This window comes from Sceloporus occidentalis, unplaced genomic scaffold, assembly GCF_023333645.1.
Source record: "Sceloporus occidentalis isolate IW3139 unplaced genomic scaffold, rSceOcc1.0.p SCAF_3, whole genome shotgun sequence".
NCBI classification, from domain to species: domain Eukaryota; kingdom Metazoa; phylum Chordata; class Lepidosauria; order Squamata; family Phrynosomatidae; genus Sceloporus; species Sceloporus occidentalis.
The window spans coordinates 13,981,893-13,998,393 of NW_028316983.1; the positions used below are offsets into that span (position 1 = coordinate 13,981,893).

Sequence of the window (16,501 nt, forward strand, 5' to 3'; positions counted from 1 at the left end):
GTTTTCAGAGGATTCTGGCTTCAGATACGAAGGAGGTACACAATCACAAATCACAGCAAATATATTTCTACCCTTTAGCGATTATGCTCACTAAATCCAGTTACACATTCATGAAATATTTATGCATAGCCCACCCTGTCCTTAAGGCTCAGTGCAGTTAACAGCATTTCACCTCAATCATATTCTTGGGGAGAAAGAAATATTTTGAAAATTCCTTAAGGAAGACATTGAAACTTACAAAAATCCCTTTGTGTATTTATCAGCACTCAGTCACAACTGACAGTCAGAGTACAGGATTAAAAGAAAGCATCTCCTAAATGATAGCCACTGAAAAATTAAAATACACATGGTGCAAAAACATATACAGAGGGAACGATAGTTAAACAGAATGATGAAGAGAATGGAGAGTCAAACAGCAACTGACAGTGCTTTCTTATGTGACAATTTCTTTTATGATTTCAAAAGGTTTTTGATGTGTGTATGTTCCATCTTACTATTATTTTAGAACCCATCAGCTTTGGGTTTAATGGATTCACAGTACAACTGAATGCCTATTTATTTCATGGGAAAGTCAGGCTGACTTCACTGAAGTTTACTCTCAAATAGTTGTACTTAGATCTATGCCTCATTGGACTTAATGGGATTTGATTCTGAGTAGACATATTGGAGGTACACAGGCCTGCCCTTTGCATAACATAAGGGTTTGGTATTTCTAACAGCATTTTGTCATTCCACTCAGTCTCACAGCAAAACTTGTGAATAGGGATTGCCCATTCTATTTTAAACAGTTGGAAAAGTTCCTGTCTTAGACTGTAATTCACAAACTCTTCCACCTAGCCTAGCCATTGGCTGGCTTAGGGATTTTGAGATGTTTTCAAACATAGGAATTCTTCCAATGTCTACTCAACTTACAGACAATGGAAGAAAAGTTCAGATACTCATTTGGATCAATTAATACTAGCTGTATTTTCCAATCTCTGGCATCCTACTCTAGCACATTTAAAACAAATACACAGAATCCACATGAAGTTTCTCCAAGTACTGTTTATTTCATCATTTCATTACATGAACATGAACATTTCAACAGTTTAAACTTAAGATCATCAGGTATTGATTGATATATGTTGATTGTTGTTCTGGGCTTAAAATGGAAACCCAGGAAGACAAAGTGACCCAAATGAAAATCATGGTTTAAAAAAAAGGTTTTAAAACTATGTGGTAAGCATGAATCTCTCAGGTTGTGAACAACAATTCAGAATTTTCCCATCAAATTTGATTAGGATTCCTTCCATCATAAGTGGTTAGAAACAATTTACTTTAAAAACAAAACAAAGTGGTTATAGACTGGCATGCAGACTCTTGCTGGAATTTCACTGGGAAAACTAAGCAGTCTTGTTCTTGAATCTGCCAAGAGAGATGCCCACAGGGCAACCACATGCAATCCATTTTTGAACGCTTTACAGCCAGAGTAGGCCAGGAATGCCTCTAGTCTACTGCACAGAGATTAGAAGCAACGAGTTACAAATAACAAAGTTATCTGGAATTTGGAGTCAAAAGCTTTCATGGCCAGCATCCATAGATTTTTGTGGGGGTTTTGGGCTATGCAGCCATGTTCTAGAAGTGTTTCTTCTTGACGAAGAACATCTGAAAGAAACGTCAGGAAGAAACTCTTCTAGAACATGGCCATGTAGCCCAAAACCCCACAAAAACTATTATCTGCAATTGATGGAAGCTGATGCCTTCAGTCTCAATGGGTTGATGAATCTGCTTAAGGTTTTACTTCAGACATATTCTGTCCAAGGTCCTGAATTTTACTCCCAAAAAGAAGTTCATCACTTTGGAAAGTTCCTTCAAAGTTTGTATGTAAATTTGGGGGGGGGGGGGGGATGCATTACCCCACTAACCATGGACAGACCAGCCACCACTTCTTGTACTATCACTTTGGGGTGTATGTGTGTGTGATGACAATGATAGAAACCCCCCACAACATTTCAGAAGTAATATAATGAATGCAAACAACATTACTCCAGTGGAATAGTGTTTTCCAGTTACTTTAAAAAGTTAACTTTTTAAGAACAACTGTAGGGATTTTTAGAGTCATTTAGAGACAATTTTTACATCATTTATCAAGTTTCATGCCATTCCAATATTAATCTTCTCTTCTCCCTTTAAAGTAAGATGATGATGATGAAGATGATGATGATGATGTAAACAACAATGTTTTGTTTTTTAAAATACTGCAAAGAGTAATGATATTGAATTACTCTTCAAAACACTACCAAGCCATGCAAGAGTCTAAGCTGGGAATAGCTATTTTAGCTAGTTTAGCACAAAGTAAAAGGGAGCCAACATGGTGCAGTGGTTTGAGCATTGGACTACAGCTCTGAAGAACAGAGTTTGAATCTCTGCTCAGCCATGGAAACTCACTGGGTGTCTTTGGGCAAGTCACAGCCTTAGAAGAAGGCAAAGGCAAACCACCCCTGAACAAATCTTGCCAAGAAACCCCTGTGGTAGGTTCTCCTTAGGGTCTCTATAAGCTGGAAATGACGTGAAGGCACATAACAACAACTGGGGGGGGGGGTAGGGAGGAATTACAATTGATACAAGAGTATCACAATTGTGACTAAGCATCAAGTGGATAGGCAACAGTTACAGGTGCATAAATCCAGGTAACTATCCCCGCTTCACGATTGCAATTTAGGTCAAGCTTGTGACACTATTGACACAATTGTCACAGTCTTAACTTTCCCCAAACTACTTTACAGCTCCAGGGGGAGAAGGAAATCTGTTCTACCATGATTGATATTACCATTAGGGGTGTTTTTTTTTTTGGGGGGGGGGGGGAGATCAGGCCAGAAAAGATTATTTATGTTAAGTATACCTAACTAAGCAGCTGATATAGAACACTAGCCCATGGCTTTTGTGCCAACAGTTTTTGAGACAAAGTCCCAAGATGTGCAAACATCAATAAAAATGTGCAGAAACTGTTCCAGCCTTGCCCAGAGTGGAGAAAACATCCAAAATAATTTATTCATGTGTGCAAGAATAAAATAAGTGAAGATTATCATTTCTAGCAGAAGCACAGCTCACCTGACCAAGTCTTGCATTCCCAATACTGCTAAGATATTGTGTTTTTCAATTATAATGACAGTTATTTCTAAATCACATAATTATCATATATAATTTTTATATCTATTAATACCCTGTTTTGCTGGTATATTTCTTGTTTGGCAATTGGTATGTGGGAAAACAAGAACAAGATGGGATCTCATTTCTAGTATGGTCCATACATGTGTTATTTATTTATTTTAAAATAGACAGCAGGTATGGTATAATGGTTTGAGTACTGGACTAGGACTCCTAAAGACCAAGGTTCAAATTCTCACTCAGCCTTGGAAACCCAGTGGCTAAATTTGGGCAAGTCACACCCTCTCAGTCTTAGAAGAAGGTAATGGCAAATCTTGCCAAGAAAATCCTAATGTAGTATTGTGGTACATTGGAGTCAACTTGAAGCAACATATCATCAAACACAAAATAAGTCCATGGATAAGAAGTGTTTTTGCTGCTGGTTTTGCTAAAGGGGTTTCATGTAGATCGGTGCTATCCAAATGGCAGTCTGTGGAAACAGTTGTAGCCAATGGGCATGAATATAGTGCCAGATCTTGGCACCTTGGTGGAAAACCCTTGCCAGCCCCCAACATCAGACACCTTAAAAGTCAGTGGTGCAAGATGATACAGCATGCTTGGGCAGGTTACAGACCGCCCATTTGGGGTGGCCTGCACCCGCCCCTTTCCCCGCTGTATCGGGGCCTCAGCTGCCAGACCGGCAGCCTCCAAGGCCCCGATCCACCGCTTCTCAGGCCGTGGGGAAGCGGCAAAAGGCTGCTTCCCTGCGGCCTGGAAAGGGGTGTCTTTGGGGCTTCAAGCCCCAAGGACACCCGGCGATGGCGGGGAGGCGCTGGGCTCAGCCATGTAAAGGCTGCGCCCAGCGACGCAAACCCCAGAAGGAGTTCCATTTCGGAGCTCCTTCTTACGCCACAGAAAGGGTGCTCTAGGCGCCCTCGCGCAGCGCAAAGACGTCACGTCCATGCCACGTTTGGAGGTGGTGCAGTCGTGACGTCATAATGGCAGCGGCCGTGTGGAACGGCCGCCGCCATTTTGTACGGACTCAGTCCGTGCTAGAGTTAGGGGCGTCTGGAAGAAACGCCCCTTTCTAACCGTAGCATGGACTGAGTCCGTCCTAGGGTGCCTGTCTGTAACGGGCCTCGGTTTTGCCAGCGCTGGAATGTAGGGCTTAAAGAAATAGGTTCAAATTATAGGCAGCTGAACAAGGACTGGAAACCTGGTACTCACTTCGGGATAACATGAAGATATTTTGTTTCTAGTAAACCCCCTTCCTGTTTCCATCTCCACTACCCCGCCTCTCCAGAATGTTAACATAAAGAATGGCCTACATTGTCTAATGTAATCATTTTCGCAATTTTAATGGATTTGGTTGTTCCTGCGGAGCATTAGGATAAGGAGTAGCTTTTTGACGATGGCTACTATGTATTCATGAAGAGGTATAATAGCTCAGGTAATGTGCTGCTGTAAATATCAGAGGGTAAGACATACCTTTTAAAAATAATGACTACACTCAGATATTACTGGCCAGAAAGTGAAATATATAAAGTGTTTTCGTGTACAAGAGGCATTTATGGATTTGCAAGATAGCATATTTGTTACCTGTTACCCTCCCTATCCCTCAGGGACAGTATCTTTTGAAGTAAATAATTCACTTTATACAAAGGGGGTGGGAGACAGAAAGGGATGGTGTACGAGAGTAACATTTGTGGAAAATCAGCAATTGCCTAACCCTTCTTTGTCACCTGCACAGCAATTTACCTTATTTTTAGAAATCACACTTCATCTCAGCCTTTCAATGAGATTTCACATTATGGTTTTGACTGAAGGGGGGAGGGGAAAGAGGAGAAGTTGTATTAAATATTCTGAAGAGAAACTTAGCCAGACTGTATACAATTTGAAAGTAATTTGTATTAAATTATATCTCCTACCTTGCAATGGATGGTAAAATACAAAGTATGGCAGCAAGAACAACAGTTTCTTCTTGTTTTTCTCCGGGGGGGGGGGGGGGGGAAGGTAAAGGGAAACAATAAGAAAATAAATCTGATGGGAGGATGGATAGCTAAGATAGCTGCTTGCTGAGTAACTTAGAATTCTCTGTGATCATTCAAGGAGAATACAAAACCTCTCTAGTAGATACCTGCATGTGCATCACCAAAGTACAAAGCTTGGTCATTTTCTGAATGGGATGGCTTGATGCATCAAGATACTTTCTCGCTGAGGATGAGAAAACGTGTGAATACTCTTTACATCCTTAACATACAGATGGGAAAGGAAGTTTTCAGTTGATGTGAATTTTATACATGTGCCTATTCTTGCTGTTTTCCTTCTGCAACTGATGGTGCTTTATTAGTAGATACTGACAGGCATATCCTTTTTGTTGTTGTTATTAATATATTTTCCTAGATTTATTAGATCTAGCTGTGGTTGTCCAATCTCTCTCCCATTTAAAAAAAAAGATAATCTCTGCTGGATCAGACAGAAGATTTGTTTAGTTCTGCAAGTTGTTGGTATTTTATTTATTTTAATGATTTTGAATTTTGACAGCTTATAGCTTTTAGCAATAAGGATTCCATTCTACTCTTGTTCTCTCAGTTGCCAGCTTCTGAGAATCCCATGAACAGGTCATGGGAATGAAAGCCCTTTCTGATTTTGGGGCCTCAGCACATGGCATTCAGATTTTTTTTTATTAAAGGGAGTATAAATGGTCTTCATAAGTAACAAATTTTTCATTAATAAGAAAAGAGATTAACACTGAAGAATGTGCTACAAACACCGCTACCATCACCACCACTACTATATACTTAGAGCATGGAATGTGTTAACTCAGTTCCACTGAAAAGTAATGACATTGACATGACATCAAGATGACATTTGGGGGCATTAAATTCATGAAGACTCAATTCACATACCACTTAATAATGCAGTCCTCAATTGACAAGCAAACATATAGATATCTGGCTGTAACTCTCACTCTCCATATCTAATTTTGTCACACAAGCATTAATTCCTAGACCATTATAGGACAAGATCCTTAGAAACTTAGATTCCCAACATGCACATGTTTGGAGAACCACATTCAGTCTCCTGCCCAAAAGCCCTTAAGCATTTTACAGTCCCGGCACATGTACCCGACGTGGCATTGGACACACACTGGTATATCCTGAGGTTTAATATGGCTTAAAGCACTCCATCTGTGAAGCGGATGATAACTGCAGCATTCGTACAGTTTAGCATATTCACAAGTTCACCAATCTGGTGTCTGGGAGAGTTTAAAAGTTAATTAAAAAACAGCAGGTAAGATGTATGTATATATTTATTCCTCAAGAAGATTCATCTTTTCCTTAAAAAAGAATACCCAACACTTCCAAGGTCTCAATTTCATCTCTAACATGTTTAGCCCAGTAAACTTGTTTCTTTGCATATGTAATCTTTTAATAAGTATAATTTTAAGAAGATCCTGCTGGTTTCAAGGCAAAATTTATAAGTGGCAGGGTTTACTGCTCCCTCTCTCATTCCTTGTTGCTAAGGGCTCTCTCTCTCTCTCTCTCTCTCTCTTTCTGTGTGTGTGTGTGTGTGTGTGCGTGTGAAAAGCTGATATATGATTTTGATTTCTCCCTCTACATTGGGGTAATCTCCTCCTCATGTTATTTTCTCGGTGGGCATCTTCATAACACATTGTGAATTTATTTCACAATGTCTCTTTGAAAGCACTGACAACAAGAGACATATTGAATCAAAGTAATGAAGTAACTGCCCTGTCCTTTCAGACTCTCTCTGACTCTTCCTTGAGTCCATAGAAAGTGGGTTGGGATAGAAACTGATAGACAAGTATTAAAAATAGAATCGCCTTGGAGTTTGTCCACATGTTTTCCTTATAAGGAGATTTTAACCAAGATGCAGACATTCATGTGGACTATTAGATCTGACTTCTCTTCTATGGTGAAAATTGCTAGGTCTCCTCTGTTCTTGCCAGGTACAGGCAGAGTGAATGAGAGTTTGGGGAACTGTTAAGGTATGCATTGGTGTATTGTAATATTATGTTTTTATTGCAATGGCTATGCTTTCACTGTTTCTAGTGAAGTATTTTGGGTCCTTTCAAACACATGAAAAGAGAAGCTATCAATGCTACACTCTCTGACAATAGATATACTTCAATCTATGCTGTAAAACATTTATTTCTCCTTGTCATCAGGAGAGGCTGAGTCAGGATAGGCTGCTGCCAAACATAGTAGTGGGCTAGATGACATCCTTGACAAAGGTAGGCCCCGTGGATAGGTGGGTCTCATATCCAGGATGAGAGGGGAGGAGAGAGAATTTGTCAAAGGGAAGAGATATTTTAGGTGACATTTCAAAATGAGTTGAACATGAGTCAAAAGTGTGATGCAGAAGCTAAAAAAGCCAATGTGATTCTAGGTTGCATCAACAGAAATATGGTATCTAGATCAAGAGAAGTAATACTGCCACTCTGTTCTGGTTTGGTCAGGCCTCACCTGGAATACTGTGTCCAGTTCTGGGCACCTCAATTCAAAAAGAAAGGTGACAATCTGGGGAGTGTCCAAAGGAGGGAGACCAAAATTGTGAATGGTCTGGAAACCACTCCCTATGAGGAGCAACTTAGGGAGCTGGGTATGTTTAGCCTGGAGACTAGATGGTTAAGAGGTGAAGGGGTAATTTATTGTGGATTCTCTGCTGCTCCAGAGAATAGGACACAGGACAATGGATGCAAGTTACAGGAAAAGAGATTCCACCTCAATATTAGGAAGAACTTCCTGACAGTAAGGGCTATTCGACAGTGGAACAAACTCCCTTGGAGTATAGTGGAGTCTCCTTCCTTGGAGGTCTTTAAGCAGAGGCTGGATGGCCATCTGTTGGGGATGCTTTGACTGAGAGTTCCTACATGGCAGGGGGTTGGACTGGATGGCCCTTGCGGTCTCTTCCAACTCTATGATTCTATGATTTCCTTTAGGTATATGCCCTAGACTGAAAGGAAAAGTGACACAGACCAAGAAGTGTCAGGTTTGTCCAACCCTCTTGTATCTTTTCCTGCTCTGCACACAAATTATACCTCTCTTTTTTTCTCTTTAAAGAGTGCTGAGTGGGAGAGATTTATAATTTGGGAGTTGCTTTGCACTATATATATATATTCATTGCTGTTGATTATGAAAGGATTGTTTGTCCAGGATCATAAATGGTTCCAGTGAGCAGTAATATTGATGCATGAGCAAACAGTCACAGCAAGAAGGCTGGCAGCTTCAGCGAATTAATTGTAATTATTATGCCTCTGTTACACAATTAGATCTTTTTTGTTCCAACATTATTTCATTTATAAATGTTAATTAAAATGCCCAGTCATCTTATGTGTATTACATTTATGTGGCTATTTTAAGCACTGGCCTTAACCATGGGCAGGCAGCTCCCTGGGAACTGAACACATCCCTTATCAGGTTTCAGAAGGCTAAGCCCATTTTTAAACCAATTTAAAATTTGTTGACGGATCACCACACTATTGACATGGAACCACCAGTGACCACTCATTTGGACAAAGTCAAGTTTAAAGATATAGAAGGGTCAGCCTTGAACTTGACCACCAACACAGTGCACAGATATCCACTGAACATTGCATAGGCTACTTGGTTATTGTCTTTAATCCTCACTCTGGTGAAGTGGGCCTTACTACCCTCCTTTGAAATTCATGAGTCCTCTGTGTGTTGACAGGCAGCTTGAAGGCACATACGCATGCACAAATGGGTGTGTCTACACTGTAGAAATAATGCAGTTTGACACCACTTTAAGTGTTGTAGCTCCATCCTGTGGAATCCTGGTATTTGTTGCTTTACAAAGTTTTTAGCCTTCTCTGCTAGAACATGCTCAATGCCTTACAAAACTACAAATCTCAGGATTCTGTAGGATGGAGGCATGGCAGTTAAAGTGGTGTCAAACTGCATTATTTCTACAGTGTAGATGGTGACAAATACATGGATATTATAAGGAACCTGTTTGGTATTCTACTTTGAAAGCAGGACTCTGACTCAGGAGATTGGGCTTGACTCCATGCTTATTGTTTAATTTTCCAAGAGAAAAGTTAAGTTTAGTTATTTAAAGCATATGCATGTTTGAAATCAATGGTCTCTTGAATCTGAGTGGTCTGTGATAGAAAGTATATTCTTCTTCCACCCACTGCATCATTGCTTCATGACCCCAAAGAGAACACAAGGCAGTGAAAGGCACATCACAAGCCAAGACTGAACCACGTGATATTTTTCCTCCAACATTCTCTGAGGTCATATTCCTATAAATGTAAAAGCAATGAAATGTTACAGTTGCTAAGTGGAAAAAGTGATGTTATTCCTTACTGAGTGCTATAACTCACCCTCTGGAGTTGGAAGATTCAGCTGGAGAGGAGAAGACAGATTACCACAAATTTGCAGCTGCTAATAACGAGGGTCTTTCTGAGTCAGGGGTTGAGGATCCTATTAACCAGTAGGAAATCGCAGACACTGAAGACCCAATGACAATATTCATGGAACAATGAAGAGATAAGGAGAGATTGTGTTGTTCCCAGCATTTGTTAAAGACACTGACCTAATTAGGCACCTGGTGTTTTGGGATCAGCTGCCTAAAAATTTCCCAGCAGTTTATCAGAACCATCTGATCTGGATGACTGACAGTACTCTTGGCATCCATATTTTCTTGACCTTGGTCTGGCTACACTTTGAGGACTCTGGTTTAAATTTTGCTGGCTTTATTTATCTGGACTTGCTGAATGACTCCTGGACTGACTAACTGATAGCCACTCTCTTGCTTCTTCTTTCATCTTGTTGGATACCCTGTGACTGACCTGATTTGAACTAACTACTCAACACCTTTTGCATTCTAATCACCTAATCCCTGAGACACTTGCTGGCTGGATCACTAGACACAGAGTTACAACCATAGGGTATTATATTTAAGCCTTCATAATTAGAAAACTAGTTACCTTCAATGTCTGAACAGTCTTCCCCAATACAATTTCACTTCACAAGAATGGAAGGATCCATGCCAAATAATTGATTCATAGACTGAAGTGCCAGTGGGGTGTAGCAGTTGAAGCATTGGATTAGAACTCTGGGAGGTTAGATTTCAATCCCTGCTCCGCTATGGAAACCCGCTGGGTGATGTTGGGTGAGTCATTCTTTTTCAGAGAAAGGCAATGGCAACCCACTTTGAACAAACCTTGCCAAGAAAACTCATGATGGGTTTGGTTTAAGTCAAATTGACTTGAAGACACACAACAACAATCTATAGGCCTTCTTTTTATATGTGTCTAGGCTTGGAAAAAGGTTCCTCTTAGGAGACTTACTCACTGGTAAGATCTACAAGCCACTGGGTGAACATGGGAAAGTCTTGCAGCCTTAGAGGAAGACAAGAAAACCAAATGATAGGTCACCAAAAGTTGGAGTCAACTTGAAGGCATATAAAGGTAACAATAGGAATATTTTCTCGATATGCATCTGTCCATATTCATTAACATATACAGATATTATGCAAATCTTTCTTGCTTACGCGAAGGCGGCCACCTTAATCTACATTGCACCACCATGGAGGTAGAGAGTCCCATGAATGACTGTGGTCATGCAAACAATTCCCTTAATAGAAAGTCCCAAATCAAGAAAAGAGGGATAGAGAAGCTTTATTATTATTATTATTATTATTATTATTATTATTATTAAGCTTTATTTATATGACTTTGGGACTGAACAGACAGGCCAAAATAAAGCTGCTTCAGATCACTTTGGAGGTATGCTGTTTAAATGCTGCATGCATCCTAAGAGTCCAGAAGCTGCGCCAAAGCTGTGCTCCAGTTCTTAGGACTGGAGTGTGGCTTTGGCGCAGCTTCTGGACTCTTAGGACGCATGCAGCATTTAAACAGCATACCTCCAAAGTGATCTGAAACAGCTTTATTTTGGCTTGTCTGTTCAGGCCCACTGTTCATATCATCCAGTAATCCAGGAAGTCTTTGGACTGACAGTAATTTGGTCATGTTGGCTTTTTAAAGTATCATAGCCCAAATACAAGTATGTTGCTGGTGTGCCTTCCAGTCAGTTCTGACTTATGGCGACCCTAAAACAAACTTATCATGGAGTTTTCTTGGCAAGTTTCTTCAGAAGGGGTTTGCCATGCCATCTTCTGAGGATGAGAGAGTGTGTCTTGCCCAAAGTAACCAGTGGGTTTACATGTCTGAGCTAAGATTTGAACCCTCTTCTCCAGAGTCATAATCCAATGCTGAAACCGTTACACCATTCTGGCTCTCTATAGAAATATTCCTCAGAACAGACTTGAAGATTTATTAAACAGTTTAGAAAGTGAAACTATGTAGAAACTTTTATGAAAAATCATATAAAGATGTGGTTGAAATGACTGGATCTCAAAAACCTTAATACCTGAGTTTCCCTGTCTTTTTCTGCCTCTGTCAAACCTTTTTCTCTGTTATTTTCCATGTTGAATTTTAAACCATAAAATTGTTGAAAGATTGTTGTCTTCTCCCATGAAAAGTATTAAACATACCGACAGCAAAAAAGACAAAGAGTGGAGAAACAGACAAATGAACAAACAGAACCCAGAGAATTGGCTTTATCATGTACAAATACATTTTATATCATAGACCAACACACTCATGTTTGCACACATTTAAAAGACAGCTTCTAGTATTCAGCCAGCAATGTCCTCCTATCATTCACAATTCAACTAATTTATGGAGGTTAGTACTTTAGGATGCTACATTATTCCCTTCCAGTGCCAAATCCCTTGGAGTTCAATAGCCAGCTTGCTGACTTAAATTAAATGATTCATCAAGCCTCTTTTATTCATCCACAATCTGAATGTGTTCATTCTTTCACACCCTCCCATTTTTCCCTCTGCCCTTTCTCTCCAGTTCAGTTCAGTCTGCATTTCATTACAGCCTTTCTTTCTCACTGTCTTTGTAGGTCTACATTCATCACTTTGGCTCTGAATGGCAAAGTCTCCCTATCTGCAGGGAATGTTGACAACAGATTGTTTCATAATTAATTGAAAAGCAAAACCTGGACATTTTCAATCACCTGCTGATGGGAATTACTTGGTACAACCACAGTAAATCAACAGCATGTTGCTCCAAGAGAGAAGCTGCAGCTCCAAGCGAAGTAGCAGATATAGCTCCAGTGATTTGGGCATGCAGGGTAAATCATGGCTGATGTCAGAGTGAGAGCCCTTTAAAGCTATCTCAACAAGAACTGGGTGGAGAAGTGGAAACCAGCTACCATAGAGGACTAAGGAGAATTATTTGTCTCAGAAAAGACCATGGCCCTGGAGTGACTAATTTACTTTGGTTCCTGTTCCTCTCTATTTGGTCTCTTGCATATTACACAAAAAAACTACAATAATCTGTACCACTTTAACTGCTCTGGTTCCATTCTCTGGAATCCTGGGATTTGTAGTTTTGTGAGGTATGCAGAATTCTTTGCCATACAGCTCTAGTGTTTGACCAAACTACTAACCCCAGGATTCCACAGGAGACAAACATGGTAGTTGAACGTTGTAGAAAAGTGTTGTAATTTGGCAATGTGAAAGAGATCTTCAACAGCAGCTAACTATATTACTGATCTTCAATCACTCAATCCATCTGGTATGCATTCTTCCTCTCCTTATTCTGTCCTCTACCTTTCCCAGCATTATTGTCTTTTCCAGTGATCCATGCCTGATATAATATCAGTCTCAATTTTATCATCTTGGCTTCTAAGGAGATCTGTGGCTTGATCTGTCTTTTTGGCTGTCCATGGTATCCTAAGCACTCTTCTCCAGCACCACTTCTGAAATGAATTGATTTTTATTCTGTCTGTTTCTTTTACTGTTCTCCCTCATATCCATACATAGCAATAAGGAATACAATGGTTTGGACAATTCTAACTTTTGTGCTCAGTTGTATGACTTCACTCTACCATAATTTTTCTTGTTCTGTCATAGCTCTCCCTCTCATTCCCAGTTTTCTTCTTATTTCTTGACTGCAGTCACCATCCCTGTCTATATTTAATACTAGGTATGGAGATTCTTTAACTATTTCAATTTCTAGACTGAATATCTGTATCTCTTCTGTGGTCATAATTTTTGTTTTCTTTATGTTGGGACTCAAGGCAATTTGCAAATTAAAACAAATGCCAAGATTTACCAAATTTTTTAAAAAAAACCTTCATGGAAAGAACTTGAGATGAAAAATAAATTGCATGTGGGATTTCTTATAATTTCTTATCAGCTCATTTTTTTTATAGATGTACCAAAATTTGGAGATGAGGTGGCTTAGAGTTAAGATGCTGATTCTGATGACCACAAGGTCAGCAGATTGGCAGTTCGAAACCCAGGCGCCAAATGATGGCGTGAACTCCCATCAATAGTCTCAGCTTCTGCCAACCTAGCAGAACAGAACTTGACATCTAAGAAAAGTGAATGCAAGTGAAAACAAAAATTGTCTAATTTTCCACCAAAGATGTTTGCAGATCAAATTGCTGTTCATGACATAAGCCCTGCCCAATTTATTTATTCTATTCATTTACATTCTTTTTAACATTTCACTGATGAATCCTATGGCCAAACACATTAGTGTGTGATGAAGAAAGAAATAGTGAGTAATGATGAACAACAAACAAGCTAGAACAGGCTGCAGCAGTTTGCCTTAGTCTAGTGGGAAGAGCAGAATTCTGCCCCCTTCTTCTCCTCTCTGCCTTAGTGAGTTCAGTTCAAACTATTTTTTGCATTGTGAACTGCACTTAAAGCAACTGAAGTAAGATTGGGACGGGGGGTGGGGGGTGGAAAGATGAAAGGCAAACCAGGGCTGCGGCCACACTGCAAAATTAATGCAGTTTCACGTTGATTTTAGCTGGCATGGCTCAATGTGTTTGAATCCTGTGATTTGTAGTTTGTTGTGGCACCACAGCTTTCTGAGAGAGAAAGCTAAATATCTCACAAAACTCTGAAAGAATTCCATTGTATCAAGCCATGGCAGTTAAAGCAGTATCAAACTGAATTCATTCTGTATTGTAGAATGAATTGGTAGCCACTGAAAAAGTGGAATGACTGAAGGTTAATTGGGACTGTCCCTGCTAAACTGGGACAGTTGGAGGGTATGTAATTGTCAATCTTAGTTGGCAACACTCTGTTTAGATGGCTTCATCGAATACCATCAGACATAGCTACATAACTACCTCATTCACAATTAGTATTTCAACTATGTTAAGATTCAAGGGAAGTGATGTCTCTAAACGTTCACTGACAAAGACCTTCAGCTGGTAACAGGAAGAAGCATGGCCTTCTCTGTCAAGACTTTGAAGGTTGTAGACTCAGCTCCCCAATGGGATCATCTAATGCATCTTCTTTCTAATTAGGAATCAGCTCAGACTTCATATTCAGCAGCAGGTGGATGAAGATATTCACCAAACTGTAATTCAGTGTAGATGTATAACATCCATATTTTCAACAGCAACCAAACGTGGATGATGTCTAACTGTATTGGGCTGCTTTTCATGGGAGACATGATCAGATGCTCAGCCCAAAGGGTATCTTCATCTGCATTCTGGTGGAGGATCAAGATAAAGGTTTTGTCTCTCCCACACTGTGACAGACATTGAAACACCAGTCCAGTCCTACAGTTCTGAAAGGGATCACTTCCTTCTCTCTCTCTCTCCAAATAGAGGCTAAGGACAGAGCTTGACATCCCAAGTTGTGATGGAGAGCCAGAAGCCATATCACCTTATGATAGAAACTGGCTGTATCTTCACTGCAGAAATAATGCAGTTTGACACTGCTTTAACTGCCATGGCTCAATGCTATGGAACCCTGGAATTTATAGTTTATTGTGGCTTCAGAGCATTCTGAGAGAGAAGGCTACGTATCTCACAAAACTTCAAATCTTAGAATTCCATAGCATTGAGCCATGGCAGCTAAAGCAGTGCCAAGCTGCATTAATTCTGCAGTGAAGATCGAGCCCTAGGTATCATATATTCTGATGGACAATGAGATCATCATCACATTCACAATATCATCACATTCACAATATCATCTCTGCAGATCATACTGTGAGGGAAAAAACTGTTAGTAATGGAATTTAAATATGAAATTAAAAATAAAATGGTATTTTAAAGTCTGCTAAACTCTTCCCTTTCTCCTGAATTATGTGGTCCTTCAGCACTTGCTTAACCTAAACATTGGCTTCCAACTCCACAGAGGTTGTTCTCCCTAGATCATTTGCACTGATCCTGAAAGGAAATGAATTCAAAATGGCTCATAAAGATGCACCTTTATGTAACTGGTTACATTTCAAATTGAATACTTTTTACCAGCCATTACATTGTTGTCTTGTTTGTTACTGCTTAACAACTTTCCCTCCTATCTTGCTGCCCCAAGACAAAACTGAAACAACAACAAGGTATGTATGTGGTTTGTGCATTATACAGCCCTAATTTTCTGACATCATTAATCATAACCATAATAGTCACTAGAACAAAATAGCTGATTTCTTGCAAACAAAACAGAATAGTAAAAGATCTCTCAGGCTCTCCTTTACAAAGACTTATTTTCAACCATTACAAAAAAATACAAAAAATACAAAAATAAAAGTCCTCTCTGTATGATCCTTGGTATACAAGCAACACTTGAAGGAAACCCATTCCATAGGGTCTGAACTGTGAGAGTGCAAAATACATTTATTTAAAATGTTTGAGAATGTGATGATGCAACTGTCAAAAATGAGATTCATGCTTAATGCCAGCCTTGCCCCTCAAAAATACAAATCTATTCGCCAGACCTGTGTATGTGAGGCCCAACAATATGGTGAAATTGCCCCTACATCCCCTAGAGAGCTCCCCTTGAGGACATTTGGGGCAATTTTCTGACTTTAACTGGTCTTGGGGAACATAAAAACATCAGGAAACTGAATTTTGAAGCTTTTAACCTTTTGTTTTGTTAAGATTTTTGTTGCAATCTATGTTAATGTTGGGACCCATTGTTTTGTCCCAAGAGCGATGCTATGTACTTTGGGTGTAGTAAGGCCTCTGGCTCCTAGGAACACAGCCTGAACAAAAGACTTGTCCACAAATTTCTTAAGTTTCAAAAACTTTACTGGTCATAAACACAAAACATGAAACTGATCTCCTTTTTTTTTTAATAGTCCTTCCTAAATACTTTGCTCTCTCTTCTTGGTGGATTCTATCTTTCTTCTTCTGAGGACTATCTTTCTTCTTTTGTGGACTTATCTTTGTCAAAGGAAAATACTCTCTCCAGGTCTGACTTGGCTGAAATCTTACTACACAACTGAAACTAGCTAGAGGGAGACAGTATAAGACCCTGGGATTTCCCACAATCCTTGTCTTTC

At 39.7% G+C, this 16,501-nt stretch overlaps 1 protein-coding gene across 1 annotated transcript in view; it reads right to left on the reverse strand.

Moving 5' to 3' along the window:
• Nucleotides 1-14,663, reverse strand: part of CDH4 (cadherin 4) — a 587,236-nt gene extending 572,573 nt beyond the window's left edge. Inside the window, exon 1 of the mRNA XM_089513685.1 lies at nt 14,566-14,663. Within this exon, the coding sequence (XP_089369811.1) occupies nt 14,566-14,656 (91 nt within the window). The 5' untranslated portion in view covers nt 14,657-14,663. The remainder of the gene's footprint in view (nt 1-14,565) is intronic.
• Between the last annotated feature and the right edge of the window lie 1,838 nt (nt 14,664-16,501).